The 13255-nt window shown below is 30.9% G+C and overlaps 1 protein-coding gene across 3 annotated transcripts; it reads left to right on the forward strand.

Moving 5' to 3' along the window:
* Positions 1 to 849: 849 nt before the first annotated feature.
* Positions 850 to 12681, forward strand: LOC111718169 (uncharacterized). 3 transcript variants are annotated; one of them, XM_023493689.1, is made up of 15 exons: positions 850 to 1073; positions 2906 to 2993; positions 4868 to 4952; positions 5499 to 5526; positions 5762 to 5848; positions 6260 to 6290; positions 6407 to 6471; positions 6561 to 6655; positions 7266 to 7327; positions 10093 to 10172; positions 10461 to 10526; positions 10844 to 10900; positions 11292 to 11365; positions 11647 to 11692; positions 12029 to 12681. In XM_023493689.1, exons 1-15 carry the CDS (start codon positions 1033 to 1035, stop codon positions 12084 to 12086), a joined length of 963 nt encoding a protein of 320 aa, XP_023349457.1. In that variant the 5' UTR covers positions 850 to 1032; the 3' UTR covers positions 12087 to 12681. The 3 variants fall into 3 exon arrangements, with proteins under 3 accessions (XP_023349457.1, XP_023349459.1, XP_023349458.1); XM_023493691.1 differs by having other exon boundaries at positions 10850 to 10900; XM_023493690.1 differs by having other exon boundaries at positions 2909 to 2993.
* Positions 12682 to 13255: the final 574 nt, after the last annotated feature.

Consider the following 13255-nt stretch of genomic DNA (forward strand, 5'->3'; position numbering starts at 1 on the left):
AAAATGTGTACATCCGACCTACAAATGCATATATATCCGACCTACAAAAGTGTAAATCCGACCTATAATCGATGACCATCCGACCTACAAATGTGTACATCCGACCATATTATGATATATCAGACCTACAAAAGTGTAAATCCTACCTACGATTGATGACCATCCGACCTTCAAATGTGTACATCCGACCTACAAATGCATATATATCCGACCTACAAAAGTGTAAATCCGACCTACAATCGATGACCATCCGCTACAAATGTGTACATCCGATCGACCTACAAATGCATATATCCGACCTACAAAAGTGTAAATTCGACCTACAATCAATGACCATCCGACCTACAAATGTGTACATCCGACCTACAGTAGGTCGGATCAAACAAAAGTTTTTTTAATTACGGTGCAACTGATCCCTATAGTTTAACAGACTATACAGCAGCTAAAAAGCAGCTGGAAAACCACGTGCAAGTAGGTCATAAGTGTAATATAGAGGATATGCGTAGGTCGAAAAATACACCACTCAACTAAACTTAAATTCTATGAGAAGAAAAAAGGACAACGGTCCAGAAAAGAATTGACCTTTAAAGTTTCTGTTGTGCAAAACAAGTATATAGGAGTACAATTATAATCTATAATAAGCTCTTCGTTCATTTATATGTGTAATAGCAATGAATGCTAGTGGAGGGCACTGCCCCCTTTCCCCCTGCATACGCCCTTGCCCTCCCCTTTAGTTACTTCTGACTCGTGAGTCTCGTAGGTCGGTTGATTTTGATTTTGATGAAATCTCAACGAAAGGCGACATTTTAACGTTTCCCCGAAATATCAGCTGAGAGGTATGATGTAACTACTGTTTCAAAACAAAATCAGCTGTTACCGTAAAATCTACATGGATATTCGGTTGAGAAAATAATAATTTAATTATTAATATCCGAGACCGACATCCGTCGCATGGGTCGTGTAACTGAAAAATGTAAAAAACGTCCTTAATCGATCTTTAGAATAATAAAATAGTTTTTCTCTGATACAAAAATGAGTTTGATTCAAAGAGCTATTGCTCAAAAAATATGCAGGTACGGTTAATATCCACCCAGCCCAGAAAGTGTCTAAACTTAACCTAAACCGCGGCCGCAGTGCTCGGCCCCCTAGCCTGCCCTAGCCGCAGCGCTCTGCCCAGAAAGTGTCTTAACCTAAAATAACCCTAAATAAATACTAATTCAATTGAAAATTTTTGAAAAGTGGATAGGAGGGGGGGGGGGGTCCAAAAATCGTTCTCTAGGACGGACCCCGTTTATTAAAAATTGGAAAGGTGCTTAGGGGTGGGTATACAGGCAAACAGGGTGCTCAGCCTCCCCCAAATAAATAATATTTAAAGTGCCTCTCATGTGCTATCTAAATTCAGGGGACATTAGTTCCTAACCTAACACTTGGCCCATTTCTAACACTGAGTGTTAGAAAAGGGCACAAATTGAAAGTCTGGGTGTTTGGGATCCCGGCCCATACCCAGATTAAAAGTCGATGATAAAAACTATATAAGCAACATTTTATAAAACATGAAGAGGACATCATATTCCCAATCTTAAGCTTTTTTAAAAACCAAATTTATAATAGGAGTTCTTTTTATATTAAAGCTCTTGACCGTTTTCAAGACAATGCCATGTCAGGTTTTCTATTTTCGAACATATCCTGAATTTAAACATTGTCGCGTTTTCGAGACAAAACCCACCCGTTTTTGTATATAATCTGCAATTCAAAACAAAACATACTATCATAATTGACAAAATAAATCACTGAAAACAAAAATTATCTTATGAAGACTAAATTAACTCCTGAATTATTTCTAGAATCTAAATTTCCACATTTTATCTGTTAAATCTTTATCGATGAATTTATTTTCAAGCATGTTAAACAAACAGTTTCCTGCATTTCTAGCTAAATCTATATTGTAAGAACAAAAGATATTAATATTTTGATTTCTGAATGCTGTGATGATTCTCAAATTTTAAAAGAACAGTGTGTTTTTATTTTCTATTTTTTTAATATTTTACATAATAAAAAAATCTTGTTTTGTTACGCAAGTGCGTAAAATGGACATTGATATGAATTCCTGTAATTGTCTCAAAACCAGGATATGTTCCGAAAACGCTAGATGAGGTGAAATGCTGTAATTGTTTCAAAATAGGGATATGTTCGAAAATGAAGTCAAGAATCATCAAAAACTAATTCTCACACCTTATTATTAGTTTTAAATTGACATTTATTGTTTCAATATATAGTTTCAGCCATTTTTTTATAAACAAATGGTGTAATTTTGTTCTACTCGTCCAGGATTTAAAGAAAAAGAAAAAGATAACTTTGCAGATTTGGCTCACTGAGTGTTAGAAATGGGCTATAGTGCTAGTTTGGAACTAATATCCCCTGAAATTCTAACAATTAACCTCTTAATATACAGGGTTGCCCACTAAGGATGAAACCTCTTGAGACGACTGTACAGAATGTGTTCTATCTGTTTACTAATATTAATGATTCCCTAAAACTGTAAACTTCTTTCTTTCTTTTCCTTTTCATTAAATAAGTTCTAAAAAGATTTTTTTTCAAGACAGAAAACTTAATTTAACTTTGTAATCATTACATTAAAAGAGTTTCAGGTCGTCTTTACAGTCTCATCTTCTGTTCCGTCCTGCTGCCACCTATCTTACCATGCCATATGTGATACATTATACACAAAACAAAATTAAGATTTCTTTTTCAAATTTATCCAGGATATGCATTATTCTTTTAAATACAAAATATTGTCTTATTCGATATATATATTCGATATATATTCGATATACATTGGATATATTATCGATAAATATTCGATATATAATCGATAAATATTCGATATATATTCGATCTCATGTAGTAGGTTTGCCTGTAAAAGCATAAACAACCTTAAATTCTTCCATGCATCACCCTGTTCCTGGAACTCTGGTAAATTCAAGAAAATTAAGGTAAATAGTTAAGAAATTTTAAGTAAACAAAAAATAACGGCTTTTAGGTAAACTTTAGAAAATATTGATAGTTAAGATGAATTTAGAGAAGTTAGGATGAATTTAGAGAAGTTGAGATGAATTTAGAGAAATTGAGATGAATTTAGAGAAATTGAGATGAATTTAGAGAAGTTGAGATGAATTTAGAGATGCATTTAGAGAAGTCGAGATGAATTTAGATAAGTTGAGATGAATTTAGAGAAATTGAGACGAATTTAGAGAAGTTAAGATGAATTTAGAGAAGTTGAGATAAATATAGAAAGTTGAGATGAATTTAGAGAAGTTGAGATGAATTTAGATAAGTTGAGATGAATTTAGATAAGTTGAGATAAGTTTAGAAAGATGAGATGAAATTAGAGAAGTTTAGGTGAATTTATAGAGGTTGAGATGGATTTAGAGAAGTTTAGATGAATTTAGAGAAGTTGAAATGAATTTAGCGAAGTTGAAATGAATTTAGCGAAGTTGAAATGAATTTAGAGAAGTTGAAATGAATTTAGAGAAGTTGAAATGAATTTAGCAAAGTTGAAATGAATTTAGCGAAGTTGAGATGAATTTAGAGAAGTTGAAATGAATTTAGAGAAGTTATGATGAATTTAGAGAAGTTGAGATGAATTTAGAGAAGTTGAGATGAATTTAGAGAAGTTATGATGAATATAGAGAAGTTGAGATGAATCTAGAGAAGTTGAGATGAATTTAGAGAAGTTATGATGAATACAGAGAAGTTGAGATGAATTTAGAGAAATTATGATGAATATAGAGAAGTTGAGATGAATTTAGAGAAGTTGAGATAAATTTAGAGAAGTTGAAATGAATTTAGAGAAGTTGAGATGAATTTCGAGAAGTTGAGATGAATTTTGAGAAGTTGAGATGAATTTAGAGTAGAGAAGTTGAGATGAATTTAGAGAAGTTGAGATGAATATAGAGAAGTTATGATGAATACAGAGAAGTAGAGATGAATTTAGAGAAGTTGAGATGAATTTAGAGTAGAGAAGTTAAGATGAAGTTAGAGAAGTTGAGATGAATTTAGAGAAGTTGAGATGAATTTAGAGAAGTTAAGATGAATACAGAGAAGTTGAGATGAATTTAGAGAATTTGAGATGAATTTAGAGTAGAGAAGTTGAGATGAAGTTAGAGAAGTTGAGATGAATTCAGAGAAGTTATGATGAATATAGAGAAGTTGAGAAGAATTTAGCGAAGTTGAGATGAATTTAGAGAAGTTGAAATGAATTTAGCGAAGTTGAGATGAATTAAGATAAGTTGAGATAAATTTAGAAAGTTGAGATGAAATTAGAGAAGTTTCGGTGAATTTTCAGAAGTTGAGATGAATTTAGAGAAGTTTAGATGAATTTAGAGAAGTTCATATGAATTTAGAGAAGTTGAGATGAATTTAGAAAATTTTAGGTGAATTTACAGAAGTCGAGTTTAAGAATAGAGAAAGAAATACAAAAATTGGCCACCCTCTGGACAAATTCCTGATGCGCCCTTGGACGAACGCTTACAACTGTGGAAGATGAAGACAACCTTTATACTCAAGTTTTGATTTTAAAAAGTCCATTGAACAAAAATTACCGCAATTGTGCAGTGCACCAGACCTTGGCTAGTTTCATTGAACAAGTTGATTTTTAAGCGAAGTTGCTTTAAGGTATTGTGGCCCTGCTGGTTCAGCATTGTTCTTATCGGTTCTGGTCGGACGCTACCTGTCTGGGTTGCCCGAACTTCCTGTAGATCTCATCTCTTATTACTCTTTTTACATTGATTAGTTGATTTGTCCACCTATTCGACATTTGCATGGGTCCCACTGTATAATATTTACAAAATCCTATATATCTATTTAGGGACATCCAGATTCTTACTTCCAAAGAAAATCTGTAGTTGAGCCGGAAACTAATCCAAACTTCCTCTTCAGTAGAGAATACTTAGGTTAAGTACAATTTATAATTAAAATAAAACCAATGAAATAACAGATTTATAAATACAATACTGGATTAATATGAGAATTAATATTTGACATCAAAATCGTCTTTGATTTTCGATAGTTGATGAATGACAAAATGTGTATAAAAATGTCCTTTGATCGTTTTATAATGACAGAGATATTAGTTGTTTCGATAATTTTTAATTTAATTTGATAAATAGTGGGTTTCAAAGTTAATGTTTTATCTGGTATACTACTGAATTTGTGTTTACGATTTAATTCGCTGGAATTAAGAAGATATAAGGATTGTCACTTAAAGGGACTGTAAAGGAAAAATTAAAGGGGGTATAGGCTGAAACCTGAGAATCTCAGGAGTTGGTTGAGACCTATGTACTTCACTTCGTTATCAAGGATTCTATAAGTTGGTTTGTCATGTAGTGAAATTAAAACTATATATATATATATATTAGTTTTAATTTTATTTAATATATATATATAAATAGATGGCGTTTTTTCTGTGAATATTTTTTAAAAATTCTTTTTGTTTACAGATAGAAGCATGGAAAAGATACACTCTAGGTAACACATTTTATATATTAGAAATACTTAAGGTGTTCATAATCCATGATTAAAAAAAATCATAGATGAAAATAAGAAATTAATTCACTAATTTATTTTGATTACAATCTTAAAAGGAAATTACAAATTAATGTCAGGTAACGGGGCAATATTAGATATGTTAGGTATGTTGTTTTGGAACATTTAAAAATCAGTTGAAAGTTTTTATTTCAATAATTTTTTTTTATTTTTGTAGTGAAAGTCGAGGATTCTACAGTTTTCTAAACAACAGAAGGTGTTCATTGACGGAGGAGGAGGTCGGACTCAGGGAAAACGTCACCAGGTTTTTAGATATATTTTTTCGGAGGAAGGGGGGGCTGGGGAGGATATGAGCGGATAGGAGAGGGGGGTTTCTACTCTACAAATATCTAACTTTTTTTAATAATAGGTCAATTGTTAATCATAATACCCCAACAAATATTTACCAATTTTAATTATAGCTTGACATTGAAAAAGGGAATCTCCTAAATACACGAGACTGTTCATTTTAAAACCACGTCATGATTTTGTATTAAATTGTTAATTTCATGTAAATTACAGTTTAATTTTATATCTATGCTGGTCAAACTTAAATTCCTAAAATTTTTTCTTTACTTATTTGGAAAATTCGATAAAAAATTTCTTTACAATGATACCCTATGATTAAAGAGGAATTAGGAAAGAATATGTGTGATGTTAATAATTTTTTTTCTAGAGACTGGAATCATATCAGTGATACTATACAGGTGATTTTATGTCAAAAAATAACTGAATTTTCCCTGTATTTTTGGCTAAATATTGAATCTGTTTAAAACAAAACACAAAAAAAAATTTTCTTTAAAAAGTTAAGTTTTACTTGTAGGATCTCGGAATCCCTGAGTTCGCAGATGTTGTTGGAGGATTAATGTTTGCTGGAGGTCATCTTAGGTACTTTTTCATTTTTTGGGATAATGTCTTAGTTGTAACTTTTTTACGGAATATTTTAGTGACGAGGATATTTAATTCATTTATTTCAGACAAACGACAACATGCTGTTTAACCTTACGTCTAGCTGATCATATTAGTTTGTTAAATGATGAAGAACTTAAACTGTGTATCAGAGATACATCAGGTATTATAAACAGTGTATCAGGGATACATAAGGTGTGTTAAACTATATGTATCAGAGATACATCATGTATTTTGAACATCTGGTACTTAAGCTTTGTATCAGGTATTATAAATCCGTATCAGAGATACATCATCTAGTTTGAAGACTTTGTGAATAAATAAATCATATTCTTAATATTCGTTTATATTCGTTTATATTCGTTAATATTCGTTTATATTCTTTTATATTCGTTAATATTCGTTTAAATTCGTTTATATTCGTCTATATTCCATTTATCCAAAAGTTTATTTGGTGATTGACAACGGTTGAGGTCCAGGACTTCACTTTGTGGCAGATTTTATGGACTCAGATGCTATTTTTGGCAGATTTGAAAGGCTTATGTGCGACAGATTGTTGAGACTGAGACTAATTTATGTATGGCAGATTTGATCTGTCTAAATGCTTTTTAGAAGCATTTTTGGGAAGTTATGTGTTAACACAGATTAATTCTAGATGATAAATATCTAAAACTTTACTTCATTTTAACATAATTTGGCAATTTTTTTGGATTTACATGATGATAATTTCTTTGTGAAGTGCTGTCTGTGTGAAAAATGATTTCATCTGTTAGGCTGGCCCAGCGATGTTTCTAATTCAGAGGTGTGCGAAGCAGTTTTTAAACAAATTGATCAGGTTTCTATATACTTTTAAAAAGAATTCATAGAAGTATTTATGTTTGTCTTATTTCAACCAAGAATATATATATATTCATGATCTAGGTCTGTAGTTCTAGATTTCAGAATTTATATAGTATATACTATAGAACAGCAAGTGGCAGCATTTGGTTTGGGAAGTGTTGGACTGTGAAGATTATGCAGTACAATACATAAATGTCCAGATGCTCAGTAATCTTGGGAAGGGGGGGGGGGTGGATTTTGAAGATTCACTTTCCAAACTTTCTCCCAAGATGGTTTTAATGAAACACAAAAGTAAAAGCATGTAATCTTGTTCTTTCCTTTAATTTATAAAACATGTATTTTTAAAACTGTTTCAAAAAGTTTTATTCCTAACAAAATGCGAAACAGAAAACTAAACAAAATGGAAATAACTTCGACCCCCCCCCCTGGTCCTTGCAAGGCCAAACGATGTTACCTTAAATATTACCAAAAATACAAAATATATATTTTTTCACTTTAAGATGGCCACAGCACTTGGCTAACAAGACTTCTCTGCATTCAATCCAGAACTTGAACTTAACTTAACCCAAATTACCGAGCAACTGTAATTACTCATTTCTTACTTTAAGGTTTCAAATTTCAAAATTTGCTTTCGGCAACTTTAAAAACGCAATATCAGGGAGTTTGTGTGGGGGGGGGGTCCACGGCCCTTTTTACAAGAAACTACCAAAGTTGTAATTACAAAAAAATTAAGTAAAAAAGCATGGCAGCAGAGGTTGCTCTTTTCTAAAGAATTTGTTGAACAATTTTTTTAAATAGTATTAAATTTAATTCTGATTCCAGTATATGTATATCTTTAAAAATTGTGGACTGTGGTGGAGGTAGAAGAGGTTTATTTAGTTTTAGAACAGGTATACTCTGAGGTAGAAAAGATTTACTCGCAGAAGTACTCTGATGATGAGCAGAGGACAGCTGTCGATGACTTTAAAGAATGTCTAAATAAAATATAAAGGAAATATTTAACTAAAGTTGTTTAGCTCTGAACCTCCCCATATGGCATAAAGATATTAAACCTCTCGTAGTACTGTGAACAATGAAAAACAATGCTGTTTTCTCGTTAAAAAGTGCCTCACGGATTTATACTACAATTTGAGGGAAATTGCAAGAATTCAACACGTTTTATGATACATGATATATGATACATGATACATGATACATGATACATGATACATGATACATGATACATGATACATGATACATGACGATATCTTTAAAAATTTTACTCGGATAAAGGTTTTTCACAAATAACACTTCATGTTCCCCGGGTCCAGAAACTGCAGTCCTGCCGTAAATTCAGTTCACTTGTTTTCCTTCAATATTTCATTCCAGAATGAAATCTTATATTAAATGTTTAATTCGCTCCACAATTTAACCCTGAACACTGCGCAGTACATCATGATTTATTATACTGTGTAATCAAATCAAAAAAATCCCCCCAAATCTACATGTACACAATTACATACCAATACATGTTCACAATATCATACCAATACAGGGTATTTCGGGAAACTTCCCAAACCGAATGCTGCTACCTGGTGTTCTATAGTATATATATTCTGAGGTCTAGATGTTCTACCTAGAATATATATATTCATGATCTAGGTCTGTAGTTCTAGATGTTCTACCTAGAATATATATATATTCATGATCTAGGTCTGTAGTTCTAGATGTTATACCTAGAATATATATATTCATGATCTAGGTCTGTAGTTCTAGATGTTATAACTTGAATATATATATATTCATGATCTAGGTCTGTAGTTCTAGATGTTCTACCTAGAATATATATATTCATGATCTAGGTCTGTAGTTCTGGAAGTTCAACCTAGAATATATATTCATGATCTAGGTCTGTAGTTCTAGATTTTCTACCAAGAATATATAATTCATGATCTAGGTCTGTAGTTCTAGATGTTCTATCTAGAATATATAAATATTCATGATCTAGGTCTGTAGTTCTAGATGTTCTACCTAGAATATATATATATTCATGATCTAGGTCTGTAGTTCTAGATGTTCTACCTAGAATATATATATATTCATGATCTAGGTCTGTAGTTCTAGATCTTCTACCTAGAATATATATATATTCATGATCTAGGTCTGTTGTTCTATATCTTCTACCTAGAATATATATATTCATGATCTAGGTCTGTAGTTCTAGATGTTCTACCTAGAATATAAATATTCATGATTTAGGTCTGTAGTTCTAGATGTTCTACCTAAAATATAAATATTGATGATCTAGGTCTGTAGTTCTAGATGTTCTACCTAAAATATATATATTGATGATCTAGGATATATATTCATGATGTAGGTCTGTAGTTCTAGATGTTCTACCTCTAATATATTTATTCATGATCTAGGTCTGTAGTTCTAGATGTTCTACCTGGAATATATATATATTCATGATCTAGGTCTGTAGTTCTAGATGTTCTACCTAGAATATATATATATATTCATGATCTAGGTCTGTAGTTCTAGATTTTCTACCTAGAATATATTTATTCATGATCTAGGTCTGTAGTTCTAGATGTTCTACCTGGAATATATATATATTGATGATCTAGGTCTGTAGTTCTAGATGTTCTACCTAGAATATATATATATTCATAATCTAGGTCTGTAGTTCTAGATGTTCTACCTGGAATACATATATTGATGATCTAGGTCTGTAGTTCTAGATGTTCTACCTAGAATATATATATATTAATGATCTAGGTCTGTAGTTCTAGATGTTCTACCTGGAATCTGACCGATCTCCTAGAATATTCTCTTCTCTCCTCTACCGGACATTATATGTATTAATTAAAAATCTATTGTTCTGTTAAAGCAAGGTTTGAAACGAAACTGAAGAAGATTTATTTTGTTTTTACAGTAAGATTGTGTCGTCAAAATAACCGAAAATAAGAATTATTTTCTTCAGATTTGGCAATTTTGGTTTTTTCTAAAACATTTTTCCGGAATCTCAAAATACTCTAAGTGATTTTTGAATCTTATTATTTACAATTATCGTCCGATATCTAGAACAAATCAGCAAAATGGTGGCAGTTAAAAAATAATTTTGATATTTTTTATTTTTATTTTAGATCTAAAGAGAAACTTTTTCAAAAATCCAGTCTTACTCACGCCACTCTTCAGCTCAATAATCTAAGGAATGCTCAAATTAGACGTTGCTCAGATATTTTAGGACGCTTATTTTTATGGTTTTTGTTGGACTGAAAATAAAAAAATTGGATGGATCCTAGTCTTCGAATAGGACGGAACTACTGGACAAATATTTCTGTATGATTCGGGTTTTTAAGATTTGGTGGGGGGGGGGGGGGGGGGGGAGGGAGGTCACTAAAAACACAGTAATTTATCTTAATTTCCGTGACTAAGTTTGTTTATTAATTGTGAAAGGTTTTAATGTTATCATTTCCTATACTTTTTAATTTTTGTTTTTTCATTATTTGAATATTTAAATATGTAGTCTTAGAGGCACGATGTTATATCTTCTGCTATGTAGTTATGAATATAACATTGCAAGGTAAAATTTACATGATAGAACCGATATTGTTTGGACTTTAGAACTTTCAGGCCGAAAATGTGGAAAGACATTTAGGACTGAAATATTTTTGACTAAAGGACTCTTAAGACCGACATTGTTTAGACAAGATAATTTCGTGGTTGACATTGATTTTACTTTAGGACTTTTAGGACTAACATTGTCTAGATTAAATGACATAATGACATTGTTTAGACTTAATTGTTCATATATTATTTTGTTAAAGAACCGTAACACAGAATACTATCTAACAATATTAATAAAAAAAAAATACAATTAACCCCCCAATCTATCATAGTCCCTTAGATGAATAATTAAGATTTCTTCTAGAATGAAATAAATACCTGTCTGACACCCCATCATATTACTTTAGTGAACTAAGTATAAGTGAGGAGGACGGAAAGAAAATGGAAAATACACTCATTAAAGGATTTAATAAGTTAATAGGTAAGAACTTCTAAATACAGGTTTACTCACAAAAAATGAGAAAATATTAAGTTTTATCCAGTCTTACTCTTACGTAGTAACTTAATTTATTTCCTACCTAGAACAATGTACTATGACTTATATTCAACAATAACTGTTGTGAGGTGCGCCGCACTGAAATTTTATTAGAAAGGAATCATTGAGTTTTGGCAGAATCATGTTAACTTTTTACTTTATAGTTTATGCTCTAAAGTAGGCACACTTATGCACAAGGATTGTACATTTTTTGTTGTTTTGTTTAGAAGTGGAGTGTGCACTTGTTTATTCAGCTCTAAAAACTGGTCTTAGGTAATAAATTGTATATATTTTTGATAATTATTATTATATTATTATTTTTAAAGGGACTATAAAAATTATTTCAAGCGACCCTCCATTTTAAGAGGCAACTATTTGACTATCAACTAGGAAGATTTGGTTGTTTATGTAAGAAATGCTGCATAAATCTGCACTTTTAAAAAATCGCATTTTCTATTTTAAACTTTCACTCAGAACATCAAGGACATCTATGCCATTTTTGTTTACATGTATAAAGGTAAACTAGGCGAGGAACTATTTTTATACAGGGTTACTTTGTACTTGAAATCACGTTGACAGCCGTTTTAAAGACTTGTCTACCGTTTTCAGATACGAACCAGCACAGCTTAAATCAAAAATAGAGTCAACATACGGATTCAGATTGTGAACTACTAGTAGACGAATAAAAAAATATGTCAAGTGTATTATTGCGAGGAGTTCCTTTGAGCCAGCCAAGAGAAGCTGCCCAATGCCCATCATCCTGGTTTAGAAGTGGAAAAGACCAAATTAAACGAAGAAGAAGAGAATACTTAACCAACTATACAACAACAATACTATTCCTGGGATATTTTAGTGAAATTTCGTTACAATCTGTTCTTTTGAGCTGTTTTGCTTCCTTATGTGTTTCTGAATCTATTTTTATTTCTAACTGTGAATATATTTTCTTTTAAAATGCTGTTTAGATATTTGATATTTGCTCATAAAATTGCTGTCGGTCATATTCTTGAAAAATCACGATTTGACTTCTGCACTTTTCATACTGTCGCTGATAAGATTACTAACAAATTATATTTTTTCATCTTTGATCAATGTTAATAAAAATGAAAGATTGAATATCTATTTTTTAAAACAATTCTGCGCTGTGAGAAATTTCCTAATTGCGTTGGATGTTTTGTAGGCTGTTAATAGATTTTCAGTGTATCATAAGACAAACAAACAGAGTTCTTTACACAACCTTCGATTCTTGCAACCCTCCTTTGAAATCTAAAAATATGAACTATGCTAAATCAAATATTTTGGTTTACAAAAGTTTACTTCATGATGTTGCACAGAGATATAGAAATTAGAAAGTTTGAGTTGGTGTAAAGAACTTAGTTTCTTTACCATTTTCCTTTCGTCCTGAATGACAATTTTATCATCTAATAATTGTTTTTATTTTCCTTTTATCTTATTATTTGATTAATGTTTTATTTTCCTTTCATATTATTATCTAATCATTTTTTTTCCTTTCATCTTATTATCTAATTAAGGATTTTTTATTTTCCCTTCATCTTAATATTTAATGAAGGTTTTTTTCCTTTTCATCTTATTATCTAATTTTTTTACTTTCCTTTAATGTTATTATCTAATTAAGTTTTTTTATTTTTCCTACATCTTAATATTTAAAGGTATTTTTTCCTTTCACGTTATCATCTAATTAATGTTTTGATTTTTCCTACATCTTAATATTTAATAAAGTTTTTTTTCCTTTCAGCTTATTATCTAATGTTTTTACTTTCCTTTTATCTTATTATCTAATGTTTTTACTTTTCTTTAATATTATTATCTAATTAATGT

Source organism: Eurytemora carolleeae, unplaced genomic scaffold (assembly GCF_000591075.1).
Source record: "Eurytemora carolleeae unplaced genomic scaffold, Eaff_2.0 scaffold13, whole genome shotgun sequence".
NCBI classification, from domain to species: domain Eukaryota; kingdom Metazoa; phylum Arthropoda; class Copepoda; order Calanoida; family Temoridae; genus Eurytemora; species Eurytemora carolleeae.